This window comes from Dinoponera quadriceps, unplaced genomic scaffold (genome assembly GCF_001313825.1).
Source record: "Dinoponera quadriceps isolate SergipeBrazil2010 unplaced genomic scaffold, ASM131382v1 scaffold2412, whole genome shotgun sequence".
NCBI lineage: Eukaryota > Metazoa > Arthropoda > Insecta > Hymenoptera > Formicidae > Dinoponera > Dinoponera quadriceps.
The window spans coordinates 124131-146963 of NW_014556432.1; the positions used below are offsets into that span (position 1 = coordinate 124131).

A 22833-nucleotide genomic window follows, 5' to 3' on the forward strand; every position below is an offset into this window, starting at 1 on the left:
CCCCCCACCCCGCGCGTCCCATCGCGTCCGCAGACAGGAATCGCGGGGGACAAAAAAGTCTCGTAACTGAGCGATAAATAAGGAGCGGAAACGAAAATTCGGCGGCGGAGAATGCGATCTCGGCGATATCTCGGGGACGTTTTCTCGTCGTTCGCGCGACGAGAAGGAAAATCCGGTTTCTGAAGACTCGGCGACGAGGAATGGATATCACCGTTACCGCGTTACGGAGAAACGTTCGCAAGAACGTTCGGCTGCGTTGAAGCTCGCTCGAGACACTTGAGAGCAATTGAGTAGGAATCTCAAGAACAGGCAAGAATATCTTCTCTTCCACTACCGAGATTTCTGGCCTGTTCCCTCAGGCAACGGAAAATTCAAGCGAATCGCTTCTTCCGTGTGAAGAACACGCAGCTGGATTCAAATCCGGCCGAGGTAACTGCAAACACGACCGACCGAATAGAAATCTTCCGCTCGGGAAAAAAGTGTTGGGTTTAAGTAAATAATTATTTCAGTACTCCTCAGGAAATTTTTATTCGGTTCGAGCAATATGTAACTTGATAAATATGTAATATAAAATTCGATATATTATTTGACATAAAACTTGAATCAAGTGATATTTACTTGATCCAACTGAAAATTTGCTGAAAAATTACTGAAATATGTAATAATAAATGTTTCAAAAGTAAATCATAATTTTCATCGTGAGATTCATTGCGATCCTGTGAGATATCATGAAAATTATAATCATGATAATAATTCTGAAGATAGAGAAATGTTTGAAACATCAGATATCATGAGATTTACTGAATTAAACTGAAAACAGCATATATTAATAAAATGGGATCCATTGAGAGAGTATTTTAGCAAAATATTTTCATCAAAGGAACAGCGCATCGGCGGCAATCGACGCATTCATTTTCATTTTCGAACGGAGTGCTTCGTGTCGGATGATATTCCAATGTTTCGCAAAGCGACGACGCTCTCTTCCCGATTCTCGCAATTTCAATTCTCACCCTCGTCTAATTGCACGGGCGCCACACACACACACACACACATACACACAAACAAACACAAACACACACAAAGTATATTCACGCTCGAGCGACACGTTTTATTTTATAATGCCTGTCCCTTTAATATCCCACCCTACCCTCCTCTTCCGGCGAGTTTCATTACTGGAGGCAATCTCTGGCAATGGTAGAGAAGGCAGACAGGAGGCTCCCTGGAAAAGTTTCCTCGCGAAAAATATCCGGAGTATCTTCGCTATGCTCGAGTTCTCCGCCTCTGGGAAAGATTCGCCTTCACCCCGGTACAAACGAAAAGCTATACATACCGACAGACGGATGGAATTTAGAAAACTCACTGCTAAGGAAATCACCCGGGCGGACGAGTATATATATATGTGTGTGTGTGTGTGTGTGTGTACACACTCGTCCGCCCCGGTGGTTTCCTCAGCGGTAAGTTTTTTAAATCCCATCCGTCCGTCGGTATATATACGGCACTTTAATATCTCAAATTTTATTCTTTGACTACTTCGCAGATTCTACGTGAACCCCGCAGATGTGCAGAGTAAAGATTGACCTGAGCCGCGAGGCGTTCGTTGAGCGAACGTTTCATCTCACGAGTGCTGTTCAGTTTTTGCATCAGGCAGTCTTTCTCGAGACTTCTTTCACGGTGATTCTACGTCACACGCGTCACGCCATACATCGCGTCGCGGAGAGGTGCTCGAAGAGGTGCTTTTCATTGAACGCGACCATCGCCGAATCTCGAAGAGGGGCGTCTCGTTTGTGGCTGATGAAAGTCTCGACGGGCGTGCGAGGTCTACGACACGATATGAAAAGAGGGTGGCAAAATCCGCCGGGGGCGACACGACGTCTCGTCCTTTCACAGGGCACGGGACACTCATAAATATTCGACTACCCGGGAAATTCAATAAGCGGGGGAACTCGAAGAAGGTGAACGCCGCGTCTGAAGCGGCGGTCGAAATATTAAATATAATTTTTCAACGTTGATTTAGACACGTTTTATTGTTAGGCTATGTGTATCTGAGAATATAATATACAACCAGCACGCGCTTAAGTCGTTTTTCTTATCTCCTTTTTTAAATGTCTCTGATAAGCCAGTTTGTGATCCTTATACATCGTAATAATCGATTCAAAGCGAGACCAGGCGGCGCCGATGATAAGTGCACTACAAAAAATACTACGATAAGAGAAATCTTCATGTAAATAATAATTTTTGCAGATACCGCAGACGACAAGTTCGCAAGGTTATGGCGAGTCTCGATAATATCGCTGGTTCCGGCAACCTAAAATTGATGGGAGCTTCACTTGACATGTTCAAAAACACCGTTACAAACTGTTCGGGTACAAGTGTTGGGCTAAACGTGTGACTGCAAGTAGAACATCCTTCCGAAAGCGTCGAAACTACAACGTCAGATAGTTCATTCTTGTCACAAATCAGTTCTTCCAGCTGAGACAGCCCGAGGAATACCCCGGGATCCAGAGTGCTGATTTTGTTCTCCTGAAGATAAAGTACCTTCAGCTCGACCAGGTCACGGAAGAGCGTCTCGGGGATGTTCGTTATCCGATTATTATGCAGGTAGAGTATCTCCAACTTGTTCAACCCGCGGAAAAGATCGGTCGGTAAGTCCTCCAGCTGATTGTAGCTCAGGTAAAGGCGATTCAGTCGGGTTAAACCGACGAAAGCGCCGGACGCCACCCGGGTGATCTTGTTATCGGTGAGCCACAGGCACAGTAGCTCAGGAATGACATTCGAGAATGAGTCCGTGTCGATCGAGGTGATGTTGTTGTTGTTTAGGAATAGCCACACCAAGCTCGACAGGCCTGCGAACGAGTCCGCCGGTATCCTGTCGATGTTGTTGTATTTCAAAGACAGCGACTGCAGGCGTCCCAGTTCCGAGAACAAGTGTCCCGACAACGGCACCTGGTTGTTGTCCAATTCGAGCCATGTCAGTCTCGGCAGGCCGCGGAAGGATTCCTTCTTCAGGCCGGATATCCGATTACCTTGGTCTAAGTACAGATGCGTCGCTGTCAGGTTCTTGAAGGCGTCTTCCCGAATCGTCAGGAGATCCAACTCGCAGATACCCAAATGATCCTCGGAGCCACGCTGAGTCACGTTCACAAGCACGCCGTTGTAGTGACAGATGTTGAAGTCGTCCACGTCCGCGCAAATCGGCACTCCCGCGGAAGCCTCTTCTTCCTGGTCGACGGCGCTCACCGAGAGCACAAAGACGACGACTTGCAAGAGCAATGGAAAGTGTCGCAACATCGCAGTAGCGATTGGTCGGCGGTTGCCGAGACAGCGGGAATGCGACTGCGAATCGCTGTTCTTAGTTTTCTACAATTGCGGCCGCGATAGACTGCATCGGCGAGATCTGTGTACTCTTGACACTGCTGTCGAGAAGTTATCGCGTTCATATTCTCGAGAGAGGGAATAGATTACGCAGGATGTTAAAGTTGAAGACGGAGAATGAAGATAAGGAACGAAGATTTTCGCCAGTAATTATAATGATAAAATCCCCCGGAAATATTCCACTACTGGCGAAAATCAATGAGTGAAGAAACTAGAAGAAGGTGAGAGAATGTCGTGTTTGAAAGAGCGACAGCCGGCGTGATGAATGATATATCTTTCAAAGTCGATTCAGATAACGTTATTATTATTAAAGCGTCTTTTATTCAGCGCTTTAGGACGAATATTATCAAACGTATAAATGGTCATAAAAAATACATAAAAATTTACAATGAAGAATGTGATGTTAAATAAATAATATGTGTAACGAGTATGACACGTCGTATTGCTAGGCAAATACGACACGTCACATTGCTCGGATGTCTCAGAATACAATATATAACATCTGTGTTTACGTCGTTTTTCTCATTTCCCTTTTTAAACGCGACCGAGTCTGTTTATATTCCTTATACATTATCATTATATATAACAATCGGTGTAAAATAACGGCGTGGACAAGCCTGTTTTAATAAATTCTGATAAGAGGAATCTTCGTACGATCAATATCGCAGTATCGAGTGTTCTGTTCACTCTTGATACTGATATCGAAAAGTTTTCGCGTTCGCATTCTCGAGAGGAGAATCATTTAGCGGCGACGCAACATGTCAAAGTTGAAGACAGGGAATGATAAAGTTCTCTGAAAATGTTCCATTATCGGGAAAGTTCAATGGGCGGAGAAAAAAACACTAAAGAAGATACGAACGTCGCGTTCGAAATAGCGATGGCCGGTAATTAAATCTGATATCTTTCAACGCTGATTGAGACGACATTATTATTAAAGCGTCCTTTATTCAGCGCTCCAGGGCAAATATAGACAAGCGCAGAGATGATTGTGACATAAGAAAATTTATAGATGAAAAAATATTATACAAGTAATATATATTACATGATATAATATGTTATATTTCTTATTGAGCGGATACATCTTAAAAAGCAATATATATATTTGCATTTACATCGTTTCCTTATCTCCTCTTTTAAAGGTCACTGATAAGTCTGTTTGTGTTTCTCATACGTAATAATAATCGATGCGAAACGATGCCAAACGTCGCTGATAAACTCAACAAATTCTATAATAAGAGAGATTCTTATAAAGTGAACGTTGCCGGTGTCGTGGACGAGTCGCCGATCTGCTTCTCGGTGGAGTTGCTGTCGATCTTGAGAAGACGCAGCTTCGTGAGACCTTCGAAAATGACGTTATCCGCTGTGTGGATGTTATTGTCGGATAGATCAAGTACTTGCAGCTCGAGAATCCCTGCGAAAGCACCGACTACAATGTGAGACAGTTTGTTCTTGCCGAGATACAGTTGTTCCAACTGAGACAGCTCCTGGAACGTGCCGGCCTCAAGAGTGCTAATCTCGTTATGTTGAAGATAGAGTTTCTTCAGGTCGACTAGGCCACGGAAAAGCGGCCTGGTTACGCTCGTTAACTGATTATCATTTAGGTAGAGTACTTCCAACTTGTTCAGTCCTTGGAAAACGCCGGCCTGTAAGTCCTGCAGCTTATTGTGGTCCAAGTAGAGGCGATTCAATTCAGTTAAACTGGCGAACGCGCCCGGTTCTATTCGAGTGATCTTGTTGTTGTTGAGCCACAGAAACAATAGCTCGGGATTGGGATACGAGAATGAGTCCGCGTCGACCGAAGCGATGTCGTTATGGCCGAGGTAGAGCCACGTCAACTTCGATAGGCCTGCGAAAGAGTCCGCCGGTATCGAGTTGATCTTGTTGAAGACCAGCGACAGTGACTGCAAGTTTCCCAGCTCGGCGAACAAGTGACCCGACAACGGCACCACGTTGCTGTCCAAGTGGAGCCACTTCAACATCGGCAGGCCGCGGAAAGACTCCCTTTTCAGTACGGATATTCGATTACCCTGGTTTAGGTACAAGTGCGTCGCCGTTAAATTTTTGAAGGCATCCTCCCGGATCGCTAAGAGGTCCAAGTCGCCGATTTCCAGTCGATCCTCGAAGCGACGCTGAGTTACGTCAACGAGCACGCCCTTGTAGTGGCAGACATTGTAACCGTCGACGTCTAGGCAAGTCGGCACCTTCGCCGGCGCCTCCTTCTGCTCGGTGACGCTCGCCGAGAGCACCAGGACGATTACTTGCGACAGCAGCGGAAGGTATCGCAACATCGCGGAAGCGATTGATCTGCGACTGTTGAAGCACGAATGCGACTGGCTGTTCTTATAGTTTTCTACCATCGGGGTCACGACACATTATATCAGCGAGTTCTGTTCACTTCTGCCATCCAGAAGTTATCGCGCTCGGATTCTCGGAAGGAGGATCAATTAACGGCGATGCAAGACGTCAAAGTTGAACACGGGGAATGATAACATTCCCCGAAAATGTTAGATTATCGAGAAATTCAATGAGCGTAAAAACTTAAAGAAGCGCGTTTGGAAAAGCGACGGGAAGTATATGAAATCTGATTTATTTCGACATACATCGATTCAAATATGTATAACATGTTAGATTGTCAAGCGTGAGTAATAATTAATCCGAAAATACTAATATCTGAGCTTACATCATATTCCTCATCTTCCCATTTTTTACCCATATCCGATAAACCTGCTTAATTTTTTATATATCATGATAATCGGTTAAAAGCAATGTCGGACAACGCTGATAAGCAAATCTAAACATTCAACGATAAGAGAGATTTTGGATATATCGTCTCCGCGGCGGGTCGGAGATCTGTTTGCAGATGTAAGTATTGTTGGTGCTGCAAATCTTGAGAAACGCAATGGATGATAAGATCCCCAAAGGCGCCGATATCCACCGTGTGGATTATTTTCGGATAGATCGAGTATTAACAACTTCGGAATCCCTGAAAAAGTGCCACTTACTACCTTATTTATGTAACACGATACATAACACACTATTCACAACAAGAGCAACTTTAACCTCTCGATTGGACTCTTCGTCAGGGCGAATACTTGATTACCGATAATCTAGAAATAGCCGACGTCACATTTTTGAAGACGACCTCCCAAGTCGCCAGGAGTTTCAAATGGTTGGAAAACAAAATAGACTCGTGTTCGCTAAACTTAGTCATGTGTAGAAGCACGTCCCTGCAGTTGTTGTAAGCGCTCAAGTTCAAGTCGGCAGGCCTGCGCAGACGTCTCCTGTGCTGATCAGTCGCTAAAAGGCCCAGAATAACGACTTGCGAGGGCAAAGCAAGGTATTGCAACATCGCGAGAGCGACTGAACAATGGACATCGAAACAACTCGAAACGCCTTAATTCTGATTTCTGTATTATCCGCGCCGAACCTGTGACTGATTAAATGAACAAGCTCTGTGCACACTAACACTGGCAACAACAAATTATCGCGTACGTTTTAGAATGAAAATTATATAACGCCGACGGGAGATATAGAAGTTCTAAACCGGGAATGATAAAATTCGCAGAATATATTCGATTACCAAGGATACGCAACGAGTAGGAGAACAAGTACAAAGTACGTGTCACAGTCAGAAATAGTAGCGATCGGTATATTAAATTTAATATATTTCACTTCAGATATTATTAAGTCGTTATTTATTTCACGTGAGATAAATCCACTTAAGCATAAACAGAATCGCAAGTACAATAAATTTTACAAAGCAAACTGTTGATTATCATATTATATAAGTAACATATCTATTACGATGTATAATGTTATATTAAATGGGAATGTTCCAGGACGCAATGTACAATATCTGCGCTTATATCGTTTTCCTTACGCCTCTCTTTGTATATCTCCGAAAACTACGGTTATATTTTGTATACATCGTAATAATTGATAATTCGAAGTAATGCTGGACGACAATGATGCAACGTCCTTAAAAAAACTTCGCGGAAGATATTCAAGAGGCCGATTACTTCGCAGCCGGGCATGAGAGGGGACACTTTTCGGGAAATATGGTAACATTATTGCCTGCCAGTTTGATAGTATGCAGTTTAATGAGGTTCGCGACAGCGCCAGTATCAACCGTGTGAATGTTATTATAAGATATATCGAGCGACTGCATCTCAAACATTCCTGCGAATAGGCCGACTTCAATGTGAGACAATTTGTTCTTGCTCAAGTTCAAGTTAATTAATTGAGATAGTCCTCGAAACGCGACAGGGCCAATAGAGCTGATTTCATTTTGCTGAAGAAAGAGTCTTTTCAATGTGACTAGGTTACGGAAAGGCTGCCCAGTGATGCTCGTTATGCGATTGTTATTAAGCTCGAGATTCAGTATAGCGTTCAGTCCTCGAAAAACGTCGGTCGTTATATTCTGAAGATCATTATTTTGTATGTTGAGTACTCGTAGTTCGGTTAAACCGTCGAAGGCACCAATTGTAAGGTGAGTCAATTTATTATATTGTAGATTTAGTGTGCGCAAATGAGACAAATTCTGGAACGTTCCGGGTTCGAGAACACTGATTTGATTATTATGCAGTAGGAGATCACGTAGCCTTACTAGATGTCGGAAAATCCCACCGGAGACGCTCGTAATATTATTGTTATTTAGGCTAAGATATTCCAGTTGGTTAATCCCATGGAAACTGTCGGTTGTAAAGTTTTCTCGTATTTGATTGTATTCCAGGTGAAGCATTAGCAAGTTCGTTAAAGCACTGAAAGCGTTCGGCGGCACTTCGGCTATCTCGTTATTGCTGAGATCCAGTTTTTGCAGACTGGGAATCAAGAAGAAATTCGAGCGGATGGCGGTGATACGGTTGAAACCCAGGGAAAGTATTACCAAACTCGACAGGCCTGCGAACGTGTCTTCCGGTATATTGTCGATGCTGTTGTTTCTCAGAAACAGCCAACCCAGGCGTCCCAAATCCTCGAACAAATGCCCCGACAACATCACCAAATTGTTGCTCAACGAAAGTGCAGCCAATTGCGGCAAACCGCGGAAGGATTCCTTCTTCACGAGGGATATCTGATTACCTTGCTCGAAGGACATACTTGTTATGTTCACGTCCTTAAAAGCGTTCTCCCTAATTCCCACGAGATTCAAGTTGTTAATCGTCAAATACTCCTGATACGCGGACGAGGAAGTCCGAATAACATTCAGGAGCATGCCATTTTGATGGCAGACGTTGTGACCAGTTATCTCCACACAGATCGGTTCTTCGGATAACGTCTTATTCTGAGTGGAATCATTTACCAAAAGCACTAAGACGATGACTTGCAAAAACAACTGAAGGTACCGCAACATCGCGGTAGAACGATGAATCAACGAACACCGGAACAACACGAATGTGAATCGCGAGTCGCTGTACACACGCTTTTATAACATCCTGTCAATGTTGCAACAGATCAGAGAGTTGAAAGTATTCTTGCAACTGTCATAAGGTTATCGACGTAACGACACAAGGTTAACACGTAAATATGTTTTCATCAGAATCGCATAACAGCAATGCGAGATATCAAAGGAAAGAAATAATGGTGTGAAAAAATATCTCGAAAATATTAGATAATTAGCGAATTCAATGAGCGAGACAAATCGAAGAAGATATACGTTGCGTTTGAAACAGCGACAGTTGCAATATTAAATTATCAACGTAAATGGAGATATTATTATTCTTATTAAAACGGAATTTATTCAAGGTTTGGATGAAATCTATTTAAGTACAGAAAACACCACAACAAATATGCAGAGTAAGTACGAGTAGATGTTACAAATTTTAGCATGCGATATCGCTCGATAATTTACATATTTTACTTTTTTACATATATTTAATAATTCTGCTTATGTTTCTTACATATCATAAAACTATGATTTGTAGCGGTGTCGGTGATAACATATGTTAAAGAAATTTTGCGATAAGAGAAGTAGTCGAGCAACATAAACGCCATCATAAGTAGGAGTTACAGTTGCTCGAGAATGTCGGTAACGTTGTTGCATTCAAGCTTGACATATCACAATTCAGTTAGTAAAATTCACGAAAGCGCCAGGATTAATCGTGTGGATATTATTGTAAGATAAATCGATTACTCGCTCTGCGAAAACGCCGGTTACAATGAGAGACAGTTTACTGCAGCTCATGTTCAATACTCCAGATGACACAGCCCTTGAAACGAGCGGGGCTCAAGAACACTGATCTTGTTCTACTGAAGTTTGAGTCTTCTTAAGCTGATCAAATCACCAAATCACAGAATATCACTCCGGAAACGCTCGTTAAATTATCGTTAGTTAGGTGAAAATATTGCAGATAATCCAACCCTCAAAAACTCATGAAATAAAGGTGTTCTGTAGCATTAGCATCGGTAAATTATTATTAAATTATTGTGTATATATTTTCAAGGAAAAAATCGTTGAGCTTTAACGCAAAATGCTCGAGTTAAAAGCAGGGAATAATAAAATTTCCGAATAATATTCGACGGCTGAGGAAATTCAATGAGCGGAAAAACAAATGTGGATGTCTTATATTTAAACAGTGGCAGTCGGCACATTGAATTTTGATATCTTTCAATTCAGATATTATTATTGTTATTAAATGGTTATTCAACATCCTTAGACAAATCCATTTTAGCGTAAAGAGGATCACAAATGTAACAAATTTTACAAAGCAAGTTATTCATTATCACGTTACAGAAATAACATGTCTATTGCGATATATAACGTTCTATTAAATGTTAATCTCCCAGAACATAATATACAATATCTTATCGCCTATATCGTTTTTCTCATGCTTCCTTTAACATGTTTCCGAAAAGTACGTTTATATTTTGTATACATCGCAATAATTGGTAATTCGAAGTAATGCTGGACACAATGATGCACATTCTTAAAACGACTTTGCGGAAGATCTTCAAGAGGCTGATTGCATCGCTGACTTCAACAAGACGGGGCACTTCATGGCAATTTCGGTAACATTATTGCCTACCAGTATGATATTATGCAGATTAATGAGGTTCGCGACAGCGCCAGGATCAATCGTGTAAATGTTATTGTAAGATAGATCGAGTGACTGCATCTCAAACATTCCTGCAAATAGGCCGACTACAATGTAAGATAATTTGTTGTTGCTCAAATTCAAGTAAGTCAAGCGAGATAGTCCTTGAAACGTGCCAGGCTCAAGAGTGCTGATTTCATTTTGCTGAAGAAGGAGTTCTTCCAATTTGACTAGGTCACGGAAAGGCGACCCAGTGACGCTCGTTATCCGATTTTCATTAAGTGAGAGAGACTGTAAATTGTTCAGTCCTCGAAAAACGTCGGCCGTTATATTCTGAAGGTAGTTGTTATATATGTAGATGTTTCGTAGTTCGGTTAAACCGTCGAAGATACCGACTGTAAGGTGAGTCAATTTATTATGTTGTAGAAATAATGAACGCAAATGAGACAGATTCTTGAATGTTCCGGGTTCGAGAATACCGATTTGATTATGACCCAGTAGAAGAATAAATAGTTTTACTAGATGTCGGAAAATTCCACCGGAGACACTTGTAATATTATTGTTATTTAGGCTAAGAGATATCAGTTGGTTAAGCCCACGGAAACTGTCGGTTGTAAAGTTCTTTTGTAGTTTATTGTGTTCCAGGTTGAGGAAAGCCAATTGCGTTAAAGCACTGAAAGCGTACGGCGGCACTTCGATTATTTCGTTATTGTTGAGATCCAGTTTATACAGACTGGGAATCAAGAAGAAATTCGAGCGGATGGCGGTGATACGGTTGAAACCCAGGGAAAGCTTCCTCAAGTTCGACAGGCCTGCGAACGTGTCTTCCGGTATACTGTCGATGCTGTTGTTTTTCAGAGACAGCCAAGTCAGGCCTCCCAATTCCGCGAACAAATGTCTTGACAACGGCACCAAGTTGTTGTCCAAGGAAAGTAAAGACAATTCCGGCAAACCGCGGAAGCATTCCTTCTTCACGACAGATATCTGATTACCTTCTGCGAAGGACAAACCTGTTGTCGTCAGGTTCTTAAAAGCGTTCTCCCAAATTCCCACGAGACTCAAGTTCTGAATATCCAAATGCGAAAGGAAGATCGAGTAAGACTCAGTAACATTCAGAAGCATGCCATTGTGATGACAGACGTTGCAATTGATTATATCGAAACAGATCGGCACTTCGGAAAACATCTTCTCCTGAGTGGCATCATTTACCAAAAGCACTAAGACGACTTGCAAAATCAACTGAAAGTATCGCAACATCGCGAGAACGATTAATTAATGAACATCGGAACAGCACGAATGTGAATCGCGAATCGCCGTACATACGCTTTTATAACATCGTGTCAATGTTGCAACAGATTAGAGAGCTGAAAATATTCTTGGAATTGACATTAGGTTATTATCGTTTACATGTTTTCATAAGAATCGCATAACAGCAATGCGAGATATCAAAGAAAAGAGATAGTGGACTGAAAAAATATCTCGAAAATATTAGATTATTAGCGAATTCAAGGGGCGTGAAATATCGAAGAAGATATACATTTCGTTTGAAACAGCGACAGTTGCAAAATTAAATTTTCATCGTAAATCAATATTATTATTGTTATTAAAACAGAATTTATTCAAGGTTTTGGGTGAAATTTATTTAAGTACAGAAAAGACCACAACAAATATGCAGAGTAAATACGAGTAGATGTTACAAATTTTAGCATGCGATATCGCTCGATGGTTTTACGTTTTTACATATATTAAATAATTCTGTTCACGTTTCTTAAATATCATAAAACTATGATTTGAAGCGGTGCCGGTAGCATATGTTGTGGAAATTTTGCGATAAGAGAAGTAGTCAAGCGACATAAACGCCATCATAAGTGGGAGTTAAAGTTGCTCGGGAATGTCTGTAACGTTGTTAGCTTGACATATTACAATTTAGTTGGTAAGATTCGCGAAAGCGTCAGGATTAATCGTGTGGATGTTATTGTAAGATAAATCGACTACCCGCAGCTCGACCATCCCTGCGAAAACGCCGGCTACAATGAGAGACAGTTTATTGTAGCTCATGTTCAATACTGCCAGATGACGCAGCCCTTGAAACGGACCGGGTTGAAAGCAATGCTCTTCTTCTACTAAAGATAGGGTCTTCTCAGATTGACTATGTCACAGAAAATTGCTCCGGAAACGCTCGTCGTATTATTCTTACTTAGGTTAAGACTTTTCTATTGACTCAACACTCGAAAAATATCGATCGGTAAGTTCTGTAGATGATTTCTACCCAAGATGAGTTCCTTCAATCCGGTAAAACCGTCGAATAAACCGAAGACAATGGAAGACAATTTATTATTTTGTAAATTTAGTGTATTCAAACGAGACAGCCCATGGAACTTCTCGTGTTCGAGAATATCAAGCTCATTATATTCAAGGGAAAGATCATCCAAACTGACTAGATCACGGAAGATCGCTCCAGAGACGGACGTTATATTATTATAATTGAGGAAGAGAACTATCATTTTGCCGAGTCCTCGGAAAACGTCGGCTGTGAGAGTTTGCTTTATGTTATTGTGATCCAACGAGAGGGTCCTCAATTTGGTTAAACCGGAGAAGGCTCCCGGCTGCACTTCAGTTATTTCGTTATAATTGAGATTCAATGAAATAGCTGGGGAGTGCAATCCGTGAAAATATTTGCGGCGCTCTCGGTAATATGGTTGTAGACCAGATATAAGGACGTCAATCTCGGTAGTCACGCAAACGTGTCCACCGGAATCCAGTCGATGCTGTTGTACGACAGCGATAGATACTCCAGGTGTCTCAGTTCCGAGAACAAGCGCCCCAACAACGGCACTGTGTTGTTATCCAAGTAGAGATATCTCAATTCCGGTAGGCCAGAGAACGATTCCTTCTGCAGAACGGATATCTGATTACCTCTTAGGAGCAAATACTCTGTCTTCAAGTTCTTGAAGGCGTTCTCCTAAATCGACAGGAGGCCGAAGTCATCGAGAGGCAAAGAGGTCATAAAGTCAAGACACCGAGATACGTTTAGGAGCATGCCTTTGTAGTGACAGACGTTGTAACCGTCGACGGCAAGTCTAGGCAAATCGGCACCTTCGACGGCGCCTCTACCTGCGCGGCGACGCTCGCCGAGAACACCAGGAGGATTACTTGCGAGAATAGCGGAAGATATCGCAACATCACGGAAGCGATTGATCTGCGACTGTTGAAGCACGAATGCAACTGGCCGTACTTATAGTTTTGTACCGTCGAGGTCACGACACATTATATCAGCGAGTTCTGTACACTTTGCCATTCAGAAGTTATCGCGTTCGAATTCTCGGAAGGAGGATCAATTAACGGCGATGCAAGTCGTCAAAGTTGAAGACGGAGTATGTTAAAATTCCCCGAAAATATTCGATTATCGAGAAATTCAATGAGCGTAAAAACTTAAAGAAGTGCGTTTGAAAATGCGACGGGAAGTATATGAAATCTGATTTATTACGACATACATCGATTCAAATATGTATAACATGTTATATTGTCAAGCGTGAATAATAATTAATCTGAAAATACAATTGTAATATCTGAACTTACATCATATTCCTCATCTTCCCATTTACGCACAACCGATAAGCCAACTTACATTCTTTATATATCATGAGAATCGATTAAAAGCAATGTCGGACAACGCCGATAAGCAAATCTAAACATTCAACGATAAGAGAGGTCTTGGATATATCGCCTCCGCGGTGAGCCGGGGATTCGTTTGTGGATGTGGATATTGTCGGTGCTGCAAATCTTGAGAAACGCCTGGATGACAAGATCCTCAAAGGCGCCTATAGAACTAGAGTTGCTCGGGAATTTCGGTAACGTTGTTGCCTTCAAGATTGACATATCGCAGTTTAGTAAGATTCGCAAAAGCGCCACGATCAATCGTGTGGATGTTATTGTAAGATAGATCGATTATCTGCAGCTCGATCATCCCTGCGAAAGCATCGACTACAATGTGAGACAGTTTATTCCTGCTTAAGTGCAATCTTTGCACAGAAGATAGCTCCTGGAACGTACCGACCTCAAGAGTGCTGATCTTATTCCGATTAAGATAGAGGATACGCACGTTGACTAGGTCACGGAAGAGCGCCCTAGAGACATTCGTAATATTATTGTAATTTAGGTTAAGTATCCGCAATTGGTTCAGACCTCGGAAAACGTCGACCGGTAAATTGTGTAAATGATTAGAATTCAAGTCCAGGTAAGTCAGTTGGATTAAGCCGTCAAATGCGCCGACTACAATGTCAAACAATTGATTATTAGTTATTGTTAGTCTATCCAGACGAGATAGTCCTTTGAACGTGTCGGATTCAAGAGTGCTGATTTTGTTGCGCTGAAGATCAAGAAGATTCAGGTCGGTTAGATCACGGAAAAGCACCCAAGACACGTTTGTTATATCATTGTAAGATAGGCCGAGACGCTGCAGTTGCTTCAAACCTTGAAAAATGTCGACTGATAAGCCTTGTACATCATTTCCATACAAGATAAGAGTATTCAAATTATTTAAGCCGTCAAAAGCGCCTTCTACAATGTTCGACAGTTTATTTATTTCTATGGTTAATATTTGCAGCTGAGACAATCCCTGGAATGTCTCGAATTCAAGAATATTAATCTTGTTATAGTCAAAATTGAGAAACTTCAAGCTGATTAGATGATAAGAAGATTTTCCCGGAGATGCTCGTTATACTATTATTAATAAACGAAAGACTCTCCAGTTTACCCAACTCTCGAAAATCGTCGACAGTGAAGTTCTGTTCTAGGCGATTGCGGGTCAAATCGAGATGTTCCAAATTCTTTAAAAAAGTGAAGGCGCCCGGCTGCACTTCGGCTATCTCGTTCAATTTTAGGTTCAATATACGCAAATTTGGAATGTGATTTAAGAAGAAATTCGCGCTGAACTCTGTGATACGGTTGAAACTCAGGTCAAGCCATGTTAATCCTGACAGGCCTGCGAATGCGTCCGCCGATATATTGTCAATTTTGTTGTTGCTCAGACTCAGTGTACGTAGGCATTTCAGTTCCGCGAATAAGTGCCCCGATAACGACACCCAGTTGTGATCCAAGTTGAGTTCGGTCAATCTTCCTAGACCGCGGAAGCATTCTCTCTTCAAGATAAATATCTTATTACTGTGGCTGTGGCTTAGAGACAGAGTTCACCCTCACGTTTTTGAAAGCGTCCTGCCAAATTCCCACAAGGTTCAATTCGAGGATTTTCAATGTCGTGTAGGGTATGGAAAACTGAGTCACGTTCGAGATCATTCCATTTTGATGACAGATGGTGTATGAGGTTATATTCAAGCAGGTCGGCACTCGTGCCAACGTCTTCTTCCGAATAGTCGGTTCACTTGCCGAAAACACCAGAATGATCACTTGCAAGAAGAACAGAAGGTATCGCAACATCGTGAGATTGATTAAACTATGAACGTCGAAACAGCACGAATGCGATCCCAAATCACCGCACTTACGGTTTTATATCATCGCACCAAGGCCGCGACAAATATCAGGGAACTCTACGTATTCTTGGAAGTAATATCGCGAAATTATTGTGCGCATATTTACACGAAAAAGATTGCTTAGCAATAGTGTGAGATGTCGAGGCAAAGATGTAGACTGATAAAATATCTCAAAAATATTAGACTATTAGAGAATTTAATGAGCAGGAAATTTCGAAGAAGATGCACGTTACGTTTGAAACGGCGGTTGTCTGGATTTTTATTTTTTGCGTATTTAATTTTCAATGTCGATTCAGATTTTATATTTATTGTTATTCAACCATAATTTATTCAGCGATGGATGAAGTCTCCTTAATAACAGAAGAGTATTCACGAGAAATACATGTAAATTCATAAGAAGAAAATATAATATATATTTGTAAGATATATTTACATCTAGGCATCTCGGAAAAGACAAATGAGAGCCAGGTCTGCAAAAAAAAACCGATTTTCAGAGGACTGAAAGAAGCAGGCTGAATAAGGCGGTATATCAATAGATAATTTGAAAAATGAAACAGACAGTGATATATTTATGTAATATACGTTACAATGTAGATAAGAAGTTATATTTTTAAAAGAGAGATATGTATCCGGAAGTACAATGCGTAATTTCGGCACTTACATCATTTCTCTCATTCCCTCTCTTATACGTCTCCGATAATCCAGTTTATCTTCTTCATACATCGTAATAATCGATTGAAAGCGATATCAGACGGCGTTGATAAGAGTTTTTGAAAAAACCTGCTACATAAGTTCCTTAAGCAATCGGCAACTATGACGTTATGGATGGAAAAGTGGACTCTTTTGAGATCTTGGTAATGTTGTTGCCATCAAGGTTGACAGGTCCCAGTTTAGCAAGATTCACGAAAGCGCAGGTATCCACTGTGTGGATGATATTGTAAGACAAATCAAGCGTCTGCAGCTTGGTCAAACCTGCGAAAACGCCAACTACAATGTGCGACAGTTTATTCTCCTTTAAGATCAGTTCCTCCAATTGAGACAGATTCTGGAACGTGCCGGGCTCAAGAGTGCTGATCTTGTTTAATCGAAGATCAAGCTTCTTCAGATTAACTAAGTCACGAAAGAGTGCTTCGGAGACGCTCGTTATGCCATTTTGAAATAGGCCAAGTTTCTGCAGTTGATTCAGCCCTCGGAAAACGTCGGCCGGTAAGTTCTGTATGCGATTTCCGTCCATTTGAAGATATTTGAGTCGGTTTAAGCCGTCAAAGGCGCCGACTGCTATATCAGACACTTGATTATTATATATGTATAGTGTCTCCAGATGTGACAAATTCTGGAACGTACCGGGCAAAAGAGTATTAATCTTGTTATTCACAAAACTGAGGTATTTCAGGTTGACTAGATCACGGAAAATCGCCTCGGAGATACTCGTTAGACTGTTGTTATATAATTGGAGAACTCTCAGTTTTCTCAGTCCTTCGAAGACGCCGGCTGTTAAGTTCTGTTTTAAATTATTGTTGCCCAACGAGAGGTTGTCCAATTCGGTTAAGCCGGCGAAAGAGCCCGCTTGCACTTCAGTAATTTCGTTGTACTCGAGCTTCAGCGAAGTCAGCTTGGGAATGCAATTCGAGAAAGAATTCACATTAATTTGGGTAATGCGGTTATGCTGCAGGGAAAGCGATCTCAAGTTCCACAACCCCGCAAAAGTGTCCGCCGGAATATTGTCGATATTGTTGTGCGTCAACGACAGATTCTTCAGGTGTCCCAATTCCGCGAACAAGTGGCCCGACAACGGCACCAAGTTGTTGTCCAAGTTGAGCCATTCCAATCTCGGCAGGCCGCGGAAAGATTCCTTCTTCACTAATGATATCTGATTACCAACATTGAAGTACAATTGCGTCGCGTTCACGTCTTTGAAGGCATCGTCCCAAATCGCGATGAGATCGAAGTTGTTAGCATGCAAAGTGATATTGTGCGCACTTAACTGAGTTACGTTCAGAAGCATGCCCTTGTAATGACAGACATAATAACCGTCCGCGATCTGACAGGTCAGTAACGATGTCTCCTCATGATTAGTAACACTCGTCGAGTACACCAGGACGACAACTTGCAAGAGCAGCAGAAGGTATCGCAACATCGCGACAGCGATTAATCAATGAACGTCAGAATAGCACGAATATGATCGCATATCGGCGCACTTTCGATTTTATATCATCGTGCCAAGGCCGCAATAGATTGTATCAACGGGCTTTGAGCTCGCGATTATTAAAAATGATCGATAACGAGAAATTATCGCGTGCTTAAAAAGAAATTGTCGCGTACTTGAAAAGAAAAGAACGCATAGTGAGGCGAAATATTAGAAGATGAAGACAGAGATTAATAATATTCCCGGAAAAGTTTCGACTAATGAAAAAACTCGTAGAAAGTGGAACTGCGCTTCTGAAGTAGCGGGGGCTGAGATATTAAATTTGATGTTTTTCAACATCGATTTAGATGTTATTATTGTTAAAGCGTCGTTAATATAACATTCTAAGACGTCCGTTCTAGTGCGAAGAAAGATAGAGAAAGTAATAAATATATATAAATTCGCAAGAAAAAAGTATGTTATATACGTAATATATAATATACATTACATATATATTCTTTTCAAAGAATTATAACCGAAGAATGCGAATAAAAATATGTAACATACAATATATAATATATAACATATAATATATAATGTGTAATATATATCTTTAAAAGGTTATTAGTTAGTATCTTTAATATGTTATCAGTGCGCACAATTGTTTTAAAATTCTTTTTAGATAAGAATTCAATTCTATTTAGATAACTACTAAGTGGCACGTGCGAAGTTTTATTACGTCCCGGACGCGGATGTTGGATTATTGAAAGATACGGAATCGCGCCGCGAACGCGAGGCTTTGTGTGGAGTGTAAATGTCCTTTTTGGGTCAATGGATTTAACCAATTTACCCTGGGATGGACGAGGCTGTGAATGGTGGTGTGAATGCTGTTGTGAATATGGATGAGCGCGTATGTGCGTGTAAGATTGAAGGAGGTTGATAGATAAAAGAGTTGCAAGAATTAAATTTATTTACGTTTGAAGAGTTGTTCTGAGTTAAGACGTACTTGATGTAGAAGCCGAGAGAGAGAGTCGCGAGGGCAAAAGCTTTTTCTCGGTTTCTCGCGTCACCTTTTATAGGTAGGTGATGAGACACCCCCGCGCAGGTTCCTCATTACCCAATTAGGGGTAAGGTGCATCTTACGCCATAAAAAATGAGTCAAATGGGTTTTTCTTGCGATTCATTAGAACTGTTGTTTATTCAGCGTTATCGCTGCCGATTGCTTCATCCGAAGCAATGATCTAATTAATACCTCGGGGTATCCCTAACCAGAAGATATTGTGTAACACGCAAATGGTTGCATGAGCGAGTAGACTACATATTCGATGGCGAATTATAATTTAGCGCAAGGAAGGTTGTTTGGCGTGCAAAACGTTACGCGAACGTAACAGTTTACAGACTAATGTTCCGAGTGAAATGTATTATTCGAAGAAAGTTTCAGACAAAAGTTGTAAAATTTCGTGGGAGACATTCCGGGATGATTTCCGCCCAAGTTGAGTTCTTCCAGTTGAGTTAAACCGTCAAAAGCGCCGACTGCTATGTGAGACAGTTCATTCTTTTCTAAGTGTAATGCAATCAAATGAGACAGCCCACGAAATGTATCGGGTTCGAGGATGCTGATTATTACCAAGAAAACATTCCTTCAGGTTGACTAGATCACGGAAACATTTGTTATATTGTATTTGTATAGTGTATAGTGTAGTATTTGTTATATTATTATTTAGGAGAAGAGACTTCAGTTTTACCAGCCCTCGGAAAACGTGGCTGTGAAGTTTCGTTCTAAGTGATTGTAATACAACGAAAGTCTTTCCAATTCGGTTAAACTGACGAAAGCAGCCGGCTGCACTTCGACTATTTCGTTGTAACTGAGTTCTAGCCAAAATAGCTTGGGAGTGTAATTCGAGAACGATTTCGCGTCGATCTGGATGATATGATTGCGGGCCAGGTTAAGCAATGTCAATTTCGATAAGCCCGCGAATGTGTCCGCCAGAATCCTGTCGATGCTGTTGTAATCCAGCGACAGCTATTCAAGACGTGCCAATGCCGCAAACAAGTGCACCGTGTTGTTGTCCAACACTAATATCATCAATTTCGGCAGGCAGTAGAAGGATCCCTTCGTCAGGATAGATCCTATTATTGTCTAAGTATTAAAAACTCCGCCATCACATTTTTGAAAGCGTCTCCCGAAATTGAGAGGAGATCGAAGTTGGTGATATTCAGTATTGAACTGAATTGCTAGTATTGAGTCTGAGTCACGTTCAGGAGCACGCCATTATAGTGACAGATGTTGTGAAAGTTGTGTGTCAAGTTTGGGCAGGTCGACACCAATGCGCCAATGTCTCTTGATCAGGGAATTCACCCAGATAACCAGAACGAATTGGCAGAATGTATCGCAACATAGCAAAGATGAACTATTGAATGAACGTTACAACAGCGCGAATGCGACTGCAAATCGTCGCACTCATCATCGTACCGAAGCCACGATATTGTATCAGAAAGCTCAGAGCAGAGTGAGGAGTCCGACTGAGATCCTGCTGACTCTCGTGCGCATGTGCATCAAACTACGTCACAGTTGGGCCGTGAACACTGGCGGATTCATATCCCACAAATGTTGGGTACCGTTAGGACCCTTGTGAGAAAGAAGTGCAAAGACCATAAATATATTCATATATCGCGCCTACAGCCGGCTTACAACATGAATACCAACATTTGTTGTGAAAGGAAACTGCAAAAAACCTTATATAAATTCAATTTATATAAGTAATGTTAATATATTAACACTGATTTCTCCTACGATTACGACTTAGAAATTAGATGATACAAGGATATGTGTGTGCAAGAAAATATATAGAGAGAATGTCCTTTGTCGTAAGATGTCACTTATTAATACTTTTTTCGGACCGATTCGAGATAAAAATGTTTGTAATATCTGTAATATTTTTTATATAATAATCAATATAGAAAGAATAAAGATGTAAAAATTTTACTTGGTTCCCCGAAAGCGCCGGGCATTGCACCGAAACACGAGTCTGTCATGGCTCGTGGACGTAACTATGACGTAGTTCGACGCATGCGCACGAGAGTCAGCAGGACATCGGACTTCCCACATTGGCTGGAAGCATTTTTGAAAATTGGTCTATTCTTTTCAGCTGCATTGTTGAACTGGTGCAACATAAATGTCAAAACCAAATATACTTGTCTCACTCTAATTTGATGCACCAATTCAACAGTGCAGCTAAAAAGAACGGATCAATTGCTATCGAGAAATGATCGCGTTCATATTTACGAGAAATGGATCGCTTGGCGACGATGCGAGATATCAAAGGTGAATACCGGAAATGATAATATTCACAGAAAAAGGCTCGACTACCGGCATAATTTATACACAATCGGTGAGGAAACTTGTAAAAAGCAGACTCTGCACTCGAAATAGCAAAGGTCGCGAGATTAAATTTGATATTTTTCGATCTCCATTAAAATATAATTATTAAATTGTTATTATTCCGACGTTATACGACATATAAAGATACATATAAATTCACAAAAAAAAGTATATTATATACGTAATATGCATTATACGAAATATAACATGTTGTATTGTTAAGTATGTAATTTTGCCATCACGCCTGATCGATCTTTGTTACAAGAATATATATAAAGAGCAATAACTTTTCGGTAATGTCAAATGTACGTAGAAGTCGTTGATGTACAGCATATTCGATTTGCCGACTCGGTCCGACTCGGGCAACGTTCTGATAATCTGTCGATTCTGAGATCCGTAGTACACCGTAACATAAACTGTATATCAATTTCAATACCGGTGGCGATTAATAAATCGTTGGATCAAGATGAATCAGAAAACTGAACGCGCTAACGGTCTGCCCTGGTCTTGGTACAAGACCGATGTGATAGTTTTGTACCGAAATTCGTATGAAACTACCACAACAACGGTGATTCACAGTCGCGTTGTTTCGACATCCGCCGCACAATCGCTCTCGCAATGATTGCAATATCTCGCGCTGTTCTCACAAGTCGTTGTCCCGTTGCACTTTCGGCGGGTGTCACCGATCAGGAGACGCGAAGGTGCCGACTTGCCTGGATGTGCCTGGACGATTACAATGTCAGTCGCTACGAGGACATGTTCCTGAACGTGCTAACTCAGACTTCGCGACTTCGTATTTCTTCTTTGACTACTCATAACTTGGACTTAGCGACGATTTAGGAGGGCCTTCAAGAACCTGGTAACGGACAATTAGTACACAGACAAAGGATATTCCTTCTCGAATCGCACTCACAGGCTGGTTTTGGATGACGCTCAGTTGCAACGGAACCGTCGAAATGCAGCCGAGCGCCTTCGCCTGGTTTAACTAAATTGGAAATCCCCAGGTTGGACCACGATACGAGGGTACAATAAACAATAAATGTACATACACTTCGTATTGCGTAAACAATAGATTTCAGAATCGACAGGTGATCTGAACACCGGCCGAGTCGGCCAATCGAATATGTTGTACGTCAATCGACATCTACGTACACTTGACATTGCTGAGAAGTTATCGGGCCTTTATATTCTCGTAAGAAGGATCGGTTAGCGGCGTGATGACAAAATTCAAGGCAGGAAATGACGAAGGAATCCCGTTGAGCGTAATGATGGTGACGTCAGCGATGAATCTCTCGTGTTATCGAGACGGGTTTCTCGCGATATATATCCGTCTACAACAATGAAACTTTCGGCACGTCTGCCCCGACGAATACCGAGACGCTCGAGTTGGCGCGTTAATTAAAGCGAACGTCGCGTCGAGCGATTGAACGCATA

The 22833-nt window shown here is 41.5% G+C and overlaps 4 protein-coding genes across 6 annotated transcripts in view; all 4 read right to left on the bottom strand.

Annotated features, from left to right (window-relative positions):
- LOC106747393 (tyrosine-protein kinase Btk29A) overlaps positions 1-22833 on the bottom strand; it is a 29551-nt gene that overhangs the window by 3904 nt on the left and 2814 nt on the right. The gene's annotated exons all lie outside the window — the stretch shown is intronic.
- Positions 2126-3392, bottom strand: LOC106747396 (leucine-rich repeat-containing protein 15-like). Its single transcript, XM_014624878.1, has one exon. It carries the CDS (start codon positions 3286-3288, stop codon positions 2218-2220), a length of 1071 nt encoding a protein of 356 aa, XP_014480364.1. The 5' UTR covers positions 3289-3392; the 3' UTR covers positions 2126-2217.
- On the bottom strand, positions 4407-5892 carry LOC106747395 (insulin-like growth factor-binding protein complex acid labile subunit). The gene has a single exon (XM_014624877.1). The coding sequence runs from the start codon at positions 5727-5729 to the stop codon at positions 4617-4619; it is 1113 nt and encodes a 370-aa protein (XP_014480363.1). The 5' UTR covers positions 5730-5892; the 3' UTR covers positions 4407-4616.
- Positions 9780-11722, bottom strand: LOC106747394 (insulin-like growth factor-binding protein complex acid labile subunit). The gene has a single exon (XM_014624875.1). The coding sequence runs from the start codon at positions 11658-11660 to the stop codon at positions 10320-10322; it is 1341 nt and encodes a 446-aa protein (XP_014480361.1). The 5' UTR covers positions 11661-11722; the 3' UTR covers positions 9780-10319.

Bases quoted from the DNA above. Each gene is read 5' to 3' on its own strand.
- LOC106747396 (XM_014624878.1), bottom strand. From the start codon at position 3,288: ATGTTGCGACACTTTCCATTGCTCTTGCAAGTCGTCGTCTTTGTGCTC.
- LOC106747395 (XM_014624877.1), bottom strand. From the start codon at position 5,729: ATGGTAGAAAACTATAAGAACAGCCAGTCGCATTCGTGCTTCAACAGT.
- LOC106747394 (XM_014624875.1), bottom strand. From the start codon at position 11,660: ATGTTGCGATACTTTCAGTTGATTTTGCAAGTCGTCTTAGTGCTTTTG.